The sequence below is a fragment of the Cyprinodon tularosa genome, unplaced genomic scaffold (assembly GCF_016077235.1).
Source record: "Cyprinodon tularosa strain WSP-4 unplaced genomic scaffold, ASM1607723v1 ctg368, whole genome shotgun sequence".
In the NCBI taxonomy this organism is placed as follows: Eukaryota; Metazoa; Chordata; class Actinopteri; order Cyprinodontiformes; family Cyprinodontidae; genus Cyprinodon; species Cyprinodon tularosa.
The window spans coordinates 648,685-662,195 of NW_024039083.1; the positions used below are offsets into that span (position 1 = coordinate 648,685).

Below are 13,511 nucleotides of genomic sequence, written 5' to 3' on the forward strand. Positions count from 1 at the left end.
CTCTTCAGACCAGAAATCTAAGCATTCTGCTAAAATAAATGTCTTTTTTACGACTCTTTTAAATTCAAGAATATAGGTAATAGCTGAATTTTTTTCTCCAACACTGTATGACAGAAGAATTCTAAACTGACCTTAAATGAAAAGGGAAGTTTTCATTTGTTTTACAATTTTTTTTTCATATTTTACATTTATGCACTCACATACGATGATAAGAAACAAGGAAGTGTTTGGTTGAGGGTTACTTATGTCAATGTTGGCTGTTGGCAATGTTGGCTGTAACTTTTTTTCACAAAAACTTTCCCTAATGTCAGAATATTAATATAAATCAAAAGCAAATTGTGATAATAATTGATGTTTAAAAGAAAACAGAACACTCATCCATAGTTCATAGTACGTTTATTGTGCCTTTCACTAGTATGATCAGATTTCAACTTCGTTCCCTTTTTATAACCTTTTTCCCTTTTTACAACAGCAATGACTTGTGCAATGTATAATGTGCAATTATAATTCAATACCCTGTGCAATAACCTGTTTCTTTATATTTTATATCCAGTGCAATAGTTATATAGATAAATAACCATCTATATAAATACCCTGTGCATAACCCTGTAATACTCCTTCTTAAAAAACAGACTTCAGCTGACATTCATATTATATATGTATATATATATATATATATATATATATATATATATATATATATATATATATATATATATATATATATATATATATATATATATATATATATATATATATATATATATATATATATATATATATATATATATTAATTAATTAATTAATTTATTTATATATGTGTGTGTGTACGTACTGTATATACTTCATATACACCTATGTATCTTTTCTTCCTTTGGCACATTCTGATTCTTTTTGAATATTTGAGCTCTAACGGGTAAATTGCTCCACTGTAAGATCAATAAAATCAATCAATTATCTGAGCTATCTGCTGCATTTCTAACAGATGAATCACAGTTACGATGTATCCAATAGCACTTGAACGCACCTGAAGGCTGATAGTTTGTTTTGCTTTAATGGGAAATCACCACAGGAGCAAATACCCACACTGCCAGGAAAATGAGTTATGTACATTTCTGCCTCAAAACATATGCAAAACCTTTACCTTTAAAAAATAAAATAAAAAATAGGAAAACCCAATTTTTACACTGAGAAAATATATTTTAATAAAATCAACAAACACTTGGTTTATACAAACCTACATCTCAAAAAAGTATTAGGAGGCAGCTTTACATCAGATATTGAATGAATGTGGGATATCATGCAGCTCCAGGAGTGGGTCCTCTTTGGGATACTTCCCACATCCTGACGTCAGCTGGATGTGAAAGTTTTCTCCCTTTTCCAGCTTCCAACAGACGCATTCCCTAATCTGCTCCACACCAGAGATTTGAGGTAAGCTGGAAACCTGGGACCTCTGCAATCTTGTTGTAATAATAATTAGTCATTTGTTTCAACACGTTTTATTGTTAAGGTGTAAATCTTAGTTTCCAGCTGAAACATTGGGGAAAGATTTAAAGCCCAGCCTGCTGTTTTCCTCATGTTACAGCACACAGCATTCCTGCCTCTGTGTTTTGTAATGCAGACTTTCTGTTCACTGAGAGAACTGCAAAAATGCTGGACTCATGGAGACTTCTTTGCTCTCTGCTTACATCTAGATTAGATTCATATGGACTTTGCAGATTATTCCCTAACATTGCTTTAAATTATTGGAGTACCAAATATGAATAATGTTATTAATTCACTTGTAGGTGAAAGGATTAAGACTTAAAGCTCCAAGAAAGTTGCATTCATTTGGGAAAGAACTCTTTATTTTCATCAAGGAGAAGAACAATAAGGTTATGGTGCTTTATTTAGAAATTTCCTCTCTTTTGTTGAATCTGTGAATCAGTTGGTTTAAACATTCCTCAACATTTTTATTTTTGGCTCTGTGCTTTATTTATTTTTTCCTCATTAAAAAAAGGAACTGGAAAGCTTTATAAAGGGTGTTGCAGGTACTGTATCTGCTTCATCATTCAGCACGGTTGGGATTAATCAATAAAGCCTGGATTAAGGGAGCTAAAATGAGGCTAAGATTAATGTTGTTGAAGAATATTTGGAAAACTAAAGGAAACTTTTTCCTATTAGAAACTGTGGTGTAAAATATAAAAATATTTAAAAAAACATTTGTAAAAAAAAACTTTTTTTTAAAATGTTTATTGCTTTCAAACGTGAAATGTTTTAAAAATTCAAACTGAGTTGAACTGATAGGCGTTTGAATTTTTATTGTTGCAAAACTTTTACATAATTTATTCTCACCTAAAATGGCTTTTAGGAAGGATCAGCGCTTTTTTTCTGTTTTGTTTGGTTCCTGTCGTGCTTTAGAAGTCCCTTCTGTCTTCAACAGTTGTCAGGTCCTGTGTGCCTGTGCTGTTTTTGGATCCACCCTGAGCTTTGCGTTCCAGACTCCCCCTGTTTCATTGTTGGCTCTATTTAATCTTAAATTGTCTTTATTCTTCAGGTCCTTACTCCAAACCTTTCTTTCTTGTATTTTTCCATGTCACTTTTATTACATTCCTTGTTTTCTTCCTTTTTCCCTCTTTGTGTCATTCATTCCTTTCCTCCTTTCCTTGCTTCCCTTGTTGTGTCCTTTCTTTCCAACTGTATTCCCGTGTCCCTCCATATTTTTCCTTCCTTCCTTCCTTCCTTCCTTCCTTCCTTCCTTCCTTCCTTCCTTCCTTCCTTCCTTCCTTCCTTCCTTCCTTCCTTCCTTCCTTCCTTCCTTCCTTCCTTCCTTCCTTCCTTCCTTCCTTTGTCATGTCCTTCTTTCTTTCCTACTGTATTCTCGTGTCCCTCCCTATTTGTACTTATTTTCCTTCCTTCCTTCCTTCCTTCCTTCCTTCCTTCCTTCCTTCCTTCCTTCCTTCCTTCCTTCCTTCCTTCCTTCCTTCCTTCCTTCCTTCCTTCCTTCCTTCCTTCCTTCCTTCCTCCCTCCATCCATCCAGACAGTATCTTTGTTCCAGGGTGACCAACTGTGGCCATATCTGCCATAAATTCATAATGAATTTGAACTTCCTGTTCTCAAAGGAATGCATGACTGATTCTTGGAATATTGATGCTATAATGTAGAGGAACATTATTTGATACTTTGCTTAACCTCCTGTGGTGAAAACACTTTCTCTGCAACCAAATGTTTGGCTGACTGGCTGACCCTGGCCTTTTGAGTCAAGATATTTCATTTAACATTGTTTCCCTAACCACGGGAAATGAACAGAGTCTGTGTGACAGACTTGAATTCAGAGTACAGTGTTTGAAAACACTGTAAATGCTAACTTTCCTTTGTTTATTGTAACTCCGGGGCAGTGGAAGAATGCAGCGGTCAGCTCTGTCCGGTCTTCAAAATATGACCTGGAGTCATGTTCCTGCTCTGATATCACTGCCAAACCCAGAAAGCCAACCTAGACCTTTAAAACAGCCACGATTTCCAAACTGTGTTTTCCCTGGAATCTCAGGGTGATCCTCAGAAGTATAATTTTCTGACCATGTGTGTTTTTGAAGGTGAAATTCAATGAGGGCTCACAAGGGCCAAATAATGTTTCCCTGTTGCTGTATTCCAGGACAGACACACCCATCAGGCCTTTTGTGTGTGTTTCCAATTGAAACAATTCTTTATCCAAAGCAGCTGTTCATGCAACATCCCCTTTATTCAGCCGGAAAATAATTGATAGATGGAATCACAGAGGAATTACCTCAGAGCAAAGTGCTTCAATGCTAAGGAATAAAAATGCAAACTATGATAAATCTCTTGAACTGTAGGATGGTTATAAGCATAGGCTGAACCCTTTGTTTACACAGTTAATTCCAGTTACACACATACCTGCCTGGACCTGTTTTTCGCCCTTAGAAAGGTCAAGAGTACATCTCTCAGCTAAGGTAGATGAACTACAGGTGCTTTTGTGCAAAAACACATGTGGAGCTCACATATTTTCTGTCTTGGGTTTCAAGAGAAGTTGTTTGGGATTACATGGAGGTTAAAGCAGCTGCGGCGCCAAAGGTTAAAATTAAATTAAGTTACCCCTGGAATGCAGCAGAGAGTTCCGATACTTTACATTTCTTTGCAAGGATTGTTTAACCTCAGATATTTTCAAGACAGCAGGGCACACAGAGTTTCTTTATTCATTTTTTAACTTAATGTTTGACCAATTCTCTTTCAAAGCAATGGTTTGAAAGATTTGGACTTCAATAAAAAGATAAAACTGATCCCTTACCAGAGACATCTGTGCAGAGTGATACTTTTTGAGCAAGTTATGGACTTAATAGCTGATTCTGCAGCAGTTTGATCAGATTTACATAGAGTTACATTGCTTATAGTCAAATGCATTGGGTTAACTGATGATTAGCAGAAGCAAACAGCTCTCTGAAAGCAGATTTCTGTCTTAGCTCTCTGTAGCATAAAGGGTGCAAAGGACAAAGTAGCTTTGCATCTGTATGAGCGAGTGTATCAGGCCCATTCTAAAAAGGTTTTATGCAAAACTTCACTGACTCCCAACCCAGCAGCATTGGAGTGAGTCAGATATCTGGGTAGGCAATAATTCCAGCAATGCTTGAAATACTAAGAAACAACTTCACTTAGTAACAGACATGTTTACAGACTACTTAAAATGACCTAGAGATTGGGAGAAGCTGTTTTCTAGATTGGACAATTAAATGAAATCACTGTTTCTCTCTGAAACAGTTTTAGGAATGTTAGGTATGAAAAGTAGCATCTGAGTTAGCCGCAAGGCTTCCGAATCAAAGTAGTTTGGAAGCATAAGGCCAAATACACAGAAATGTGGGTGTAGTTTACTGATCTGTGGTTGGAGAGAGCCGAGCAAGGAAGCACAAAAAATGATCTGGGCTTGTTTTGCAGACAGACAGGAAAGCAGCAAACTAAAGGCACTGATTCATCAATGAACCCCATTTTTGGTCAGGTCATCTCTCTGTTGCTTATGGATGGACCAAACCGACCAAACAGAACTATAATCTCATAAACAGCGGTGAAACAATTTTAATGCCCAGAATGGTTATCGGTCTCCGCCAAGTGACGTCAATTGTTTACCTCGGGCGCGGTACACTATGCCTTTTCCACTTAAAATGGCGTCTTAGCAACAAATGTCACGTGACTGGCGGAGACCGATTTTCCTAAATCCGCCCCTGTTTTCAGGCTTATGTTAACTGTAATGACTTATCTTGGACAGGCTGCTATGTAAACAGGCCTTTAGTCCTTCGTTTAGCTATGCTGCGGTTGTTTACACTACACCTTTTCCAACTAAAATGGCGTCTTAGCAACAAAGGTCACGTGACTGGCTGAGACCGATAGAGAAAGTTATAGAGAATTCCGCTGAACTCAATTGGTCAAAGTTGTTTGCAGATTTTAAATGTAAACTGATGCGCAACAGTTAGTTAATGCTTTGCAGACATTTCCATTCCATAGAATTTATATGTGCTTTCTATATGGAAACCAAAAGAGAGATATTTTTTCTCAAAAACAAATCTATGAAAATGTGCTCTTTTTTTTTATCAATGGCCAATTTACTTCAATAACTTTAAATTAAATCCATTGTGTTGGGATCCAAGGTTTGCCCTCCAGAGGGCGGTGTGGATCCCATTCTGTAGCTTCTGTTTCTGTTTGTATCCCTTCCTGTGGGCTCCTTTTCCTGTTGGGATCCAGAGGTTGCCCACCAGAGGGCGCTGTGGATCCTCCTGGGAGCTGGTTCTCAGCAGAGCTGATGGGAAACAGCTGTGCTGAGAACCAGCTCCCAGGAGGATCCACAGCGCCCTCTGGTGGGCAAACCTTGGATCCCAACACATTGAATCCCATAATTGGTAAACCATCTTTTTAATCATTTGTTCTATGTTATGGAGACAGCTTTTCTCTTAGATTTGTATCCTTTTTTAATAGCCCTGTACAACCAACCTGCAACCAAACCCAGGCTAATGGTTTTATAATCAGCCTGCCTACAACAGGCATTGGTTCAGAGTCTCCAGGGAAGATGAAAGCTTTGGCGGGTATAAAGTAACACCATAAATCCATTTTATTTTTCTAAACAGATTGCTTCCAAAAGACTGGCCAGGAAATGGCCGCTGCAGAGTGCATAAAACGATCCCCCTCAAACCAGACTGACAACCATAATCTCTTTCTAGATCATGTCCAGTCACACAGCCTCAGCCTCACACCAAGTGCTCTTTTTTATTTTATATCTGTGGGTTGCTTTAGAAAAAGGTTAAATTACTTCTAGAGATTCTAATCTTTGTGTTGTACTTTTCCATACATTCCTGTATGTGTCCATCAATCCTAATTATAAACTGCTGACTCAGGCCCACTTAACCTCAGTGTTACTTTGGAACCACAAAATGTCTTGTACCAAGAGCACATTATAGAATAACATAATTAAAAATGCATTAAACCACAGACAGTAATTGCACACTTTTTATTATTCAATGCTTATAAAGTTAAATATACAATACCCCTGCTAGATTAGGCTGGGTTCGGCCTTTCGGCATGTGTAAAATCCAGGATGCACCCTGGAAAGGTCACCAGTCCATCACAGGACAACACAGAGAGAAAAAGGACAAAGAATTCAGAGATAATCCAAATATTCATGAGGAGAACATCCAAAATTTCTGATGCAAGACCTCAGGATGGAAGGCACCAAGAATGCCACTGAAAAAAGAATATTGCGACCCTCTGCCATAAACGGCACATGTGCTGAGTTGGTCAGGGTTTGGCCTCCTCCTACAAGCCTCACTGACAAGCCACATTTTCAATCAATATTTGTCATTCATCCACTCACTGGAGCATTGTTTATGCTATTTAAATGTCAAGTGAAAGATTGATATAAATCATGTGACCAAATGCTACTCAATACCATCTAAAACATCTCCTCCCAAACCCCAGGAGAAAGAGGAAATAAGGTGCAAGATTAAATAAGTATTTAGGTCAGATTGCAACTATGAGCTAGAACAAAAATCAAATCAGCTCCTTTCCCTGACTTGTTATTCTTTCTTTAAAAATATACATTTTAAGGCTTTTAAGTTTGGCTTTAGGCCTCTTATTGGTCCCATTAAGTAAGTTATGGTGTTCAGGCTGAACTGAAATGGAGCAAAACAGCAGCCAGAGTCCAAGAAAAGGCTTTAGAGAAATCCTAGAAAGATTTTTCCCTTGCAAGATCTGAAAAAGTTAGATGCAGCTTAAGGCACTTTGCACAGAAGTAACCTTAAACAGTGGTCTCTGAATAATCTCCTGTAGGCTGTTTATGGGCCGCAAACAGCTATCAAACACAGCTGCATTTTATTGGGAAAAGCTGGGGAGGATGACCATCTGTTTTGTACAGATGGAGGTAAAGGGAAAGGAAGAGAACAGGACAACAACAAAGACAGAGAAAAACTTCAATAATGAATGATTATTGAGTGAGAAACCATTGAAAGTTAAACTACCTCGGCTACCGGCTAAACGGCAGCAAACAGCATAAACTTTGAGCAACAAACACCACAGCAAACTCCACAGTAACTCCCATTCTCACCTGTTTTGCATCCGCATGCAAACAGCTACCTGCCAAAATTTGACCAGATAGTGTTTTTGGTGGAGGCTGAAGCCAGCCAGCTCTGAGTCAATCTACAGAGATCATTGCAGCAACAGGGAACTGAATAAGCACAACACTTTCAAAATAATTCACGAAAGACAGATTTCCTCTGAGCCATTTTTTTTATTATTAAATATGCTTATCTGCAAAATCTAATTAGAAATATATATGCTTTCTAAATGCATTATATTTACACATATATAAACGCTAAAAGCATTAAATTAATCAAACATAAAGGTTCTCTGGAGTACTCATCATCGTTTGATGAAACAATCTGGATTCAATAAAATTCAATACTGCATCTCACTGCTTCTCAGGTTTCTTTTGAGATGCAGTTTAAACAGTTTTAGTCCCTCCTTCAATTATTTTGGTCTGACTTCCAGATCATCTGTACCTGTTATTATACACCAGTACATGCAGATCAAAGAACCTGCAGTGTAAATTGGCTCTGAAACAAATGGTGGTAAAGTAGTGGTGGGAGTTTAGCTGCCAGCCGTGCAAGCGTCCTTTTACCCCAGAAGTTTGCAGCATCTTCAAAAAAAGTTATGAGATTAGACACATTTACCGAAATCGTGAAACACAGAGGTAATGTAGCTTAGCTGCTTAATTTAAGAAAGAAATGCGCACAGAAGTAAACTCTTACTGTCAATACAAACTGACACATGGAGGCCACAAAACTTGCATTGGCAGACATTATTCATTTCTTTTTCAAAAAACGTCCAAATCAATGGTGCTATAAAAAAAAATGAATGTTAGAACTGTAAATATACAGTCATATGTTTTATTCTTTTATGTATTTATTACCGTTGTCATGGCTGCACTTTAAAATATGAAATTGTCTGCAGCTGTTCTGAACGAAATTTCTTTTTGTTGACACTCATGTATACAGAATGACAAGATAGATCTGTCTAAGTCTAGTCTAAGTCTCTAAGTCTAAGTCTATACATGCAAAATGGCAACAGGACAAAATGACCAGCACCCAGAACTTGTCAAACAAATACTGTTGTTTTGATTTTTGGCTTTTAAGGACAATTTAGCATTAATAATTTAGTTTTATCAGCACTATGGTGAAGTCATTTGATCTATAAATGGTTTGACGGGTTATATTATCAAATAGACTTACATATTTTGTAAGAAGTACGCTTGTTTGAGTCACCTAGTCTAGCTAGAAAAAAAAAAAGGTTGATCAGCAGAAGAAAGGATCTGAATCCAAGTGAAGCTCCAGCTGCTTATCTGTTTCCCTGATTATTTATCAACTAGAGCCAAATGTCCTTTTTCTATTTACTACTTTCATTTAATCCTTTTTTTATTTTCTTGTCTGTTGGTGCAGGTAGAAAAAATTCAATCACGGCTCATGGGTCAGCCCTCTCCCTGAGACTTCCCCACCTTCCGTAATGCCCTTCTTCAGCACTGCCACTCCTTTCCTCCACCTACTGCTCTGCGCTCTGGTGGCCGACCTGCCTTTGGCTCACATCGCCTACGGCAACTCCATCTACCACTCCTGGAGCCAGGACGCTCAGCCCTGCAGCTCATCCTCAGTGTCCGACTGCAGATGCAAGAACTTCCAGCTCTCCACGGCGCACTGGCCCCTGACTCAATCCACTCCATTTTTCCAGAGAAAACATTTAACCGTTTGGTTCTCGTCGCCATCCACCGTGATGCGACTGTTGAACAACTCAGAGGTGAGACATCTCACGCTCATCCACTGCGGACCTCCAGGAGAGCCCAGGGGAGCAGCCTCTTTCACTCAGGAGGGGTATTTTGTGGTGCAACGCCTGGAGAGGCTGACGCTGGTGAATGCACCGGAGAGGCCGTTTCATCCCTGCACTGATGCAAACTGTGCCAAGAGCACAAACGCTAACCAAGACAGAGATAACAGCTTTACATTTGACTCTAACAAACCCAACAAAGACACCAAAGTGGACCTTATAGCTGAGTCAATGAAGAGTTCTTTGACAGCTTCCTCACCTCAGATCCAAGACATCTTCCTGGGCAGGGAGCTGGGAGCGGCACATCACGAACAGGCCCGACTGGGAATCATCCACAGTTCTGTTCTGGACTGGGGAGCAGAGATCAAAACCTACACGGTTCTAACTCATATAGACAGTGACGGAACGCTGCCTTTCCCCGACCTTCACCTGGCTAAACTCCCTGAGGCGTCGGTTATTTATGTCAGCTTTGTGTACTGAGAGAAGAGCTATTTTAAGGGAGGTAAAGGATCCACTGACGACATTTTAAAAGCCTCTATTTGAATTTATAGTTTGGCTTCAGAAATTTTTCTGTAGTAGATGGAAATAAAGGATAAGTTGTCTCATAAGGCTCCCTTGTTCCCAGACATCTACAGACATCCTAGTTCAATAATAAAATATTCTATTAATCCAAAAGGGAAAGTACATGTTTTAAGTCACGTAAAATGGATTTATTCAACTAGCTGTAGAAGTTGATGGCTGTCTTTCTTGTAAAAAATAGTTCACGTAAGGATTAATGTGTGGAAAACAGTTTGCTGACTGTGGACTATAGTTTAAAGTCTATATGAACTCTACCTTTTTCTTCCAAATGACAACTGAAACATTTTAAAAAGGGGGTGGAAAAGAACTGCTTGAAATACAGGGACCTTTGAATGAAATAGCAACCATACAGCATAAAAAAACCCCATAAAACACCATAAAAACCGAAAACCAGATCAGTCTTATTTTAAGGTCAACTCACGCCCAAGACCTAAATCCTTTTATAAAATGTGTTGGTTTAACTGAAGATAGACTCCAATAGGGCTCTATGTGTTAATTCAAACTCATATAAGAGTTAGAAATTGACAAAACATTTATTTTTCATGTAAGATATTGCTACAGCAATGAAAGAGGAATCAATTTTCAGACTTGTTACTCATCTGGACAATGTGCAAACATTTGTGTCACGTATTTAGGTTTCAGTTTGAGTTATTTCTTTTTGTTTTGTTGTAAAGCCCAAAACTTGGCAGTACATCATGTAGACAATGGAAAAAAAACACAGCTCAGATTACCACATGTCTTTTGTTTCCTGCTCTTGTTTATACTGACCTGATAGAGCGACAGCTAAAAGTGTTAGATTAATTCATCAATTTGCATTTGTGTGGTTTCAGCATACAGTGCCTCACAGATGTAGTTTCCTGTTTATTTAAACCCCCTGACAATACTGGCTGGGTTTATTGTTCTGCACATGATCATTATGCAATTTCAGGCTGGGTCTCTTATCCAAGAAAAAAAGGAGAACTTGATGCCAAGAAGTATTGTCATATGATGTTAGTGCAACATAAATATCTCCAAGTTCAGCTTTGAAATTTTAAATCTCCATCTCTGGTTCCTTTTTTCTCCACACAATTCTTAAGGGTTGGAGATTTGTTTGCAATGGCCTGAAAAAGATGCACTTCAATCTTTGAACCACAAGGTGGCAGCAGATATGTTTGAGAAATTAGGTAGAGGTTAATGACATAAGGACTTTTCCCTTACATGCAGTTGAAATAAAAAATTTAACTTAAGCGTTTCACTTGATAAAGCCTAATTGACAAGGGTTTGGTTATATTAATTTGTTGTGTTCATCTGGAAATGTTTCAACAATAAGCTTGCAGTCTGGTAGCCTATTTGCATGGAGAGAACATATTGTTCCATTTCAATTTTATATTTTTAACTTCAGTTTGATACTGGATTTTCAAAAACGATGTTTGCATTCAATGCTGCCACATACATATGTTTTGTATTTTTTTTTAAAGAAATTTTAAATTGCTTTGCATCATCTGTAGATAAAAAAAAAAAAAAACATTAATACATGTCTTCTGAATGTTCAGACATAAGTCTGTCGCTGATGGATGAACAAAAGTGCCCTTATATTAAAAATTGTTTCTGTCCCCTGGTGAATAAAAAAAAACAAAAAAAAACAATAATAGCCACCAAACTTTGTGTTGCAATTATAAAAAAAAGTGCTACAAATTAAAATAATATCTAATAATATCTAATTTTCTTATCACTCTGGTTGGAAATGAGTTTTGTTGAGGCTTTTAACTCTTGCTGACTGGCTGGTTTCACACACCATATTTCCTCACTACAGAGATCCCTCCTGCAGAGTCAGCTTGTCTTAACCAAGTCATCTGATGTGGTGCTGACCATTTCTCTGTCAATCAGGTGGGGTTACTTTCAAATAAGACAAGGAGACATAGATGATTCTAGACAAGAGAACTGGTCCTGGCCTGTTTGGTTCATGTACTGAAACGATTATGCTAAATCATTTTTTTATGATGATTTGCACTGACAAAGGATGCACTGTACAATTGGCCCATTCAACCAATTTAATCTTTCTACTTAATAGTTTACTTAAACAACTATTTCGAAGTTAAAGCCAATAATTTCAAATTTCTGCCATCCTGTATCCGCCATTAAGATAGGATAGACAGTTTACATTTGTTAGATCGGAGGTCTGCAATCTTTGCTTTGTGGCTCACTTTACAGTCTAAATCTGGGTAGGTAATGTCAGACCTTTAGTGTCACTGTTCTGCAGCTTTTGCATGCATCCCTTCTCTAACACACCTGAACCAAAAGGCCTGATTACCTTCTTGGTCATTAACCAGTCACATGTTTCAGGTGTGGTGAAGAAGGGTTGAATACAAAAGCTGCAGGACAGGCACTCGAGAACCTACCCCTGGTCTAAATGATGCCCTTTTTGTGTGTGTTCTTGTTTTTTTCTACAAGGCGGGAACAATTTTCTCTTAAACCTCTACATCATGGGGACTAACCATCCTTATGGGAAACCTCCATCTGGTGTGTGTATGTGTGTGTGTAGCTGTCTGGCCCTCAGAGTGAGGACCATTTTCCAAATTTCACCATCAGATTGAAGACCAGTTGTTGCAGAGTGAGGACATTTTGCTGATCCTCAAAAGCTATTTTGCTAGAGGTTAGGTTTAGGGCTAAGGTATCAACTGGGTTAGGGTTAGGGCGAGGTATGCATTGGTAATTGTTAGAGTTAGGGTTAGATTTATGGTTAGGGCATAGAAACGGTTGAAAATGGAAGTCAATTGGAGTCAACGCATGGTCCTCACCACATATAGCAGAATGAGTATATGTGTGTGTGATGCTATGGGCCTCCATAAAAAAAAAAAAAAAAAACCTCTTGCCCCACCCTGGTTAATCTGCTCTAGAACCACCACTGCAAAACCATTGCATTCATTACATGTTAATCTCATGACTGTGTGCTGAGAAACTAAATTAGCAGTCTTCCTAGTTTTCATATAAGCCAAAGCATACTGTGCCAAGATGTTTCTGTATTTAAACAATAGTTGTTTTTATTTGATCTAAGGAAATGATTTGTTTTTACATTTGAACATATCTTTATTTGGATGTTTTTACATTTAAGGATTTTTAAACTAAAATATCATAATGAAATGTAACTACTTCAATAAATAAATCCAAAAGTGTTTTTTTTTCTTCTATTGTGAGTACAAATATTCACATTTATAAACACCCTAAATATATATCCTTAAAATGTTTTCACATGTTTTCCTTCCACTCAACTTTCCACCAATATGCGTAGATAAAGGCTCTGCGAAGCACGCAGATTCTTTGGAAAACAACATTACATAATATTAATTATTTGTTACAAGTACAGTATATTAATTTCTAATGACTGAGAATCTTCACAGACATAGAGAGTTGTTTTTTTTTTTGTTTTTTTTTTGACCACTTATTGTTTTCTGTGTAGGCCTACTTAACGAACAGTTTGCGTTTGGGTAACTGACATAAATGAAGTTTTAGAAAATATTTTAATTTACTGAGATGCAGCTGTGTGATTAAATGGATAGACGTTTATTTTTTAAGACTTACAGCTGCATTAATCTGCAGAGCCTCCTGT

General features: G+C 37.6%; 1 protein-coding gene across 2 annotated transcripts; it reads left to right on the top strand.

Moving 5' to 3' along the window:
- The first annotated feature begins 1,283 nt into the window (after positions 1–1,283).
- Positions 1,284–13,077, top strand: si:ch73-52p7.1 (uncharacterized protein LOC100321084 homolog). 2 transcript variants are annotated; one of them, XM_038296096.1, is made up of 2 exons: positions 1,284–1,431; positions 8,968–13,077. In XM_038296096.1, the coding sequence occupies exon 2, from the start codon at positions 9,032–9,034 to the stop codon at positions 9,824–9,826; it is 795 nt and encodes a 264-aa protein (XP_038152024.1). In that variant the 5' UTR covers positions 1,284–1,431; positions 8,968–9,031; the 3' UTR covers positions 9,827–13,077. The 2 variants fall into 2 exon arrangements, with proteins under 2 accessions (XP_038152024.1, XP_038152025.1); XM_038296097.1 differs by lacking the exon at positions 1,284–1,431 and adding an exon at positions 1,744–1,874.
- The last annotated feature ends 434 nt before the right edge of the window (positions 13,078–13,511 follow it).

Excerpts from the sequence above, each read along its gene's own strand:
- si:ch73-52p7.1 (XM_038296096.1), top strand. The coding sequence starts at position 9,032 with ATGCCCTTCTTCAGCACTGCCACTCCTTTCCTCCACCTACTGCTCTGC.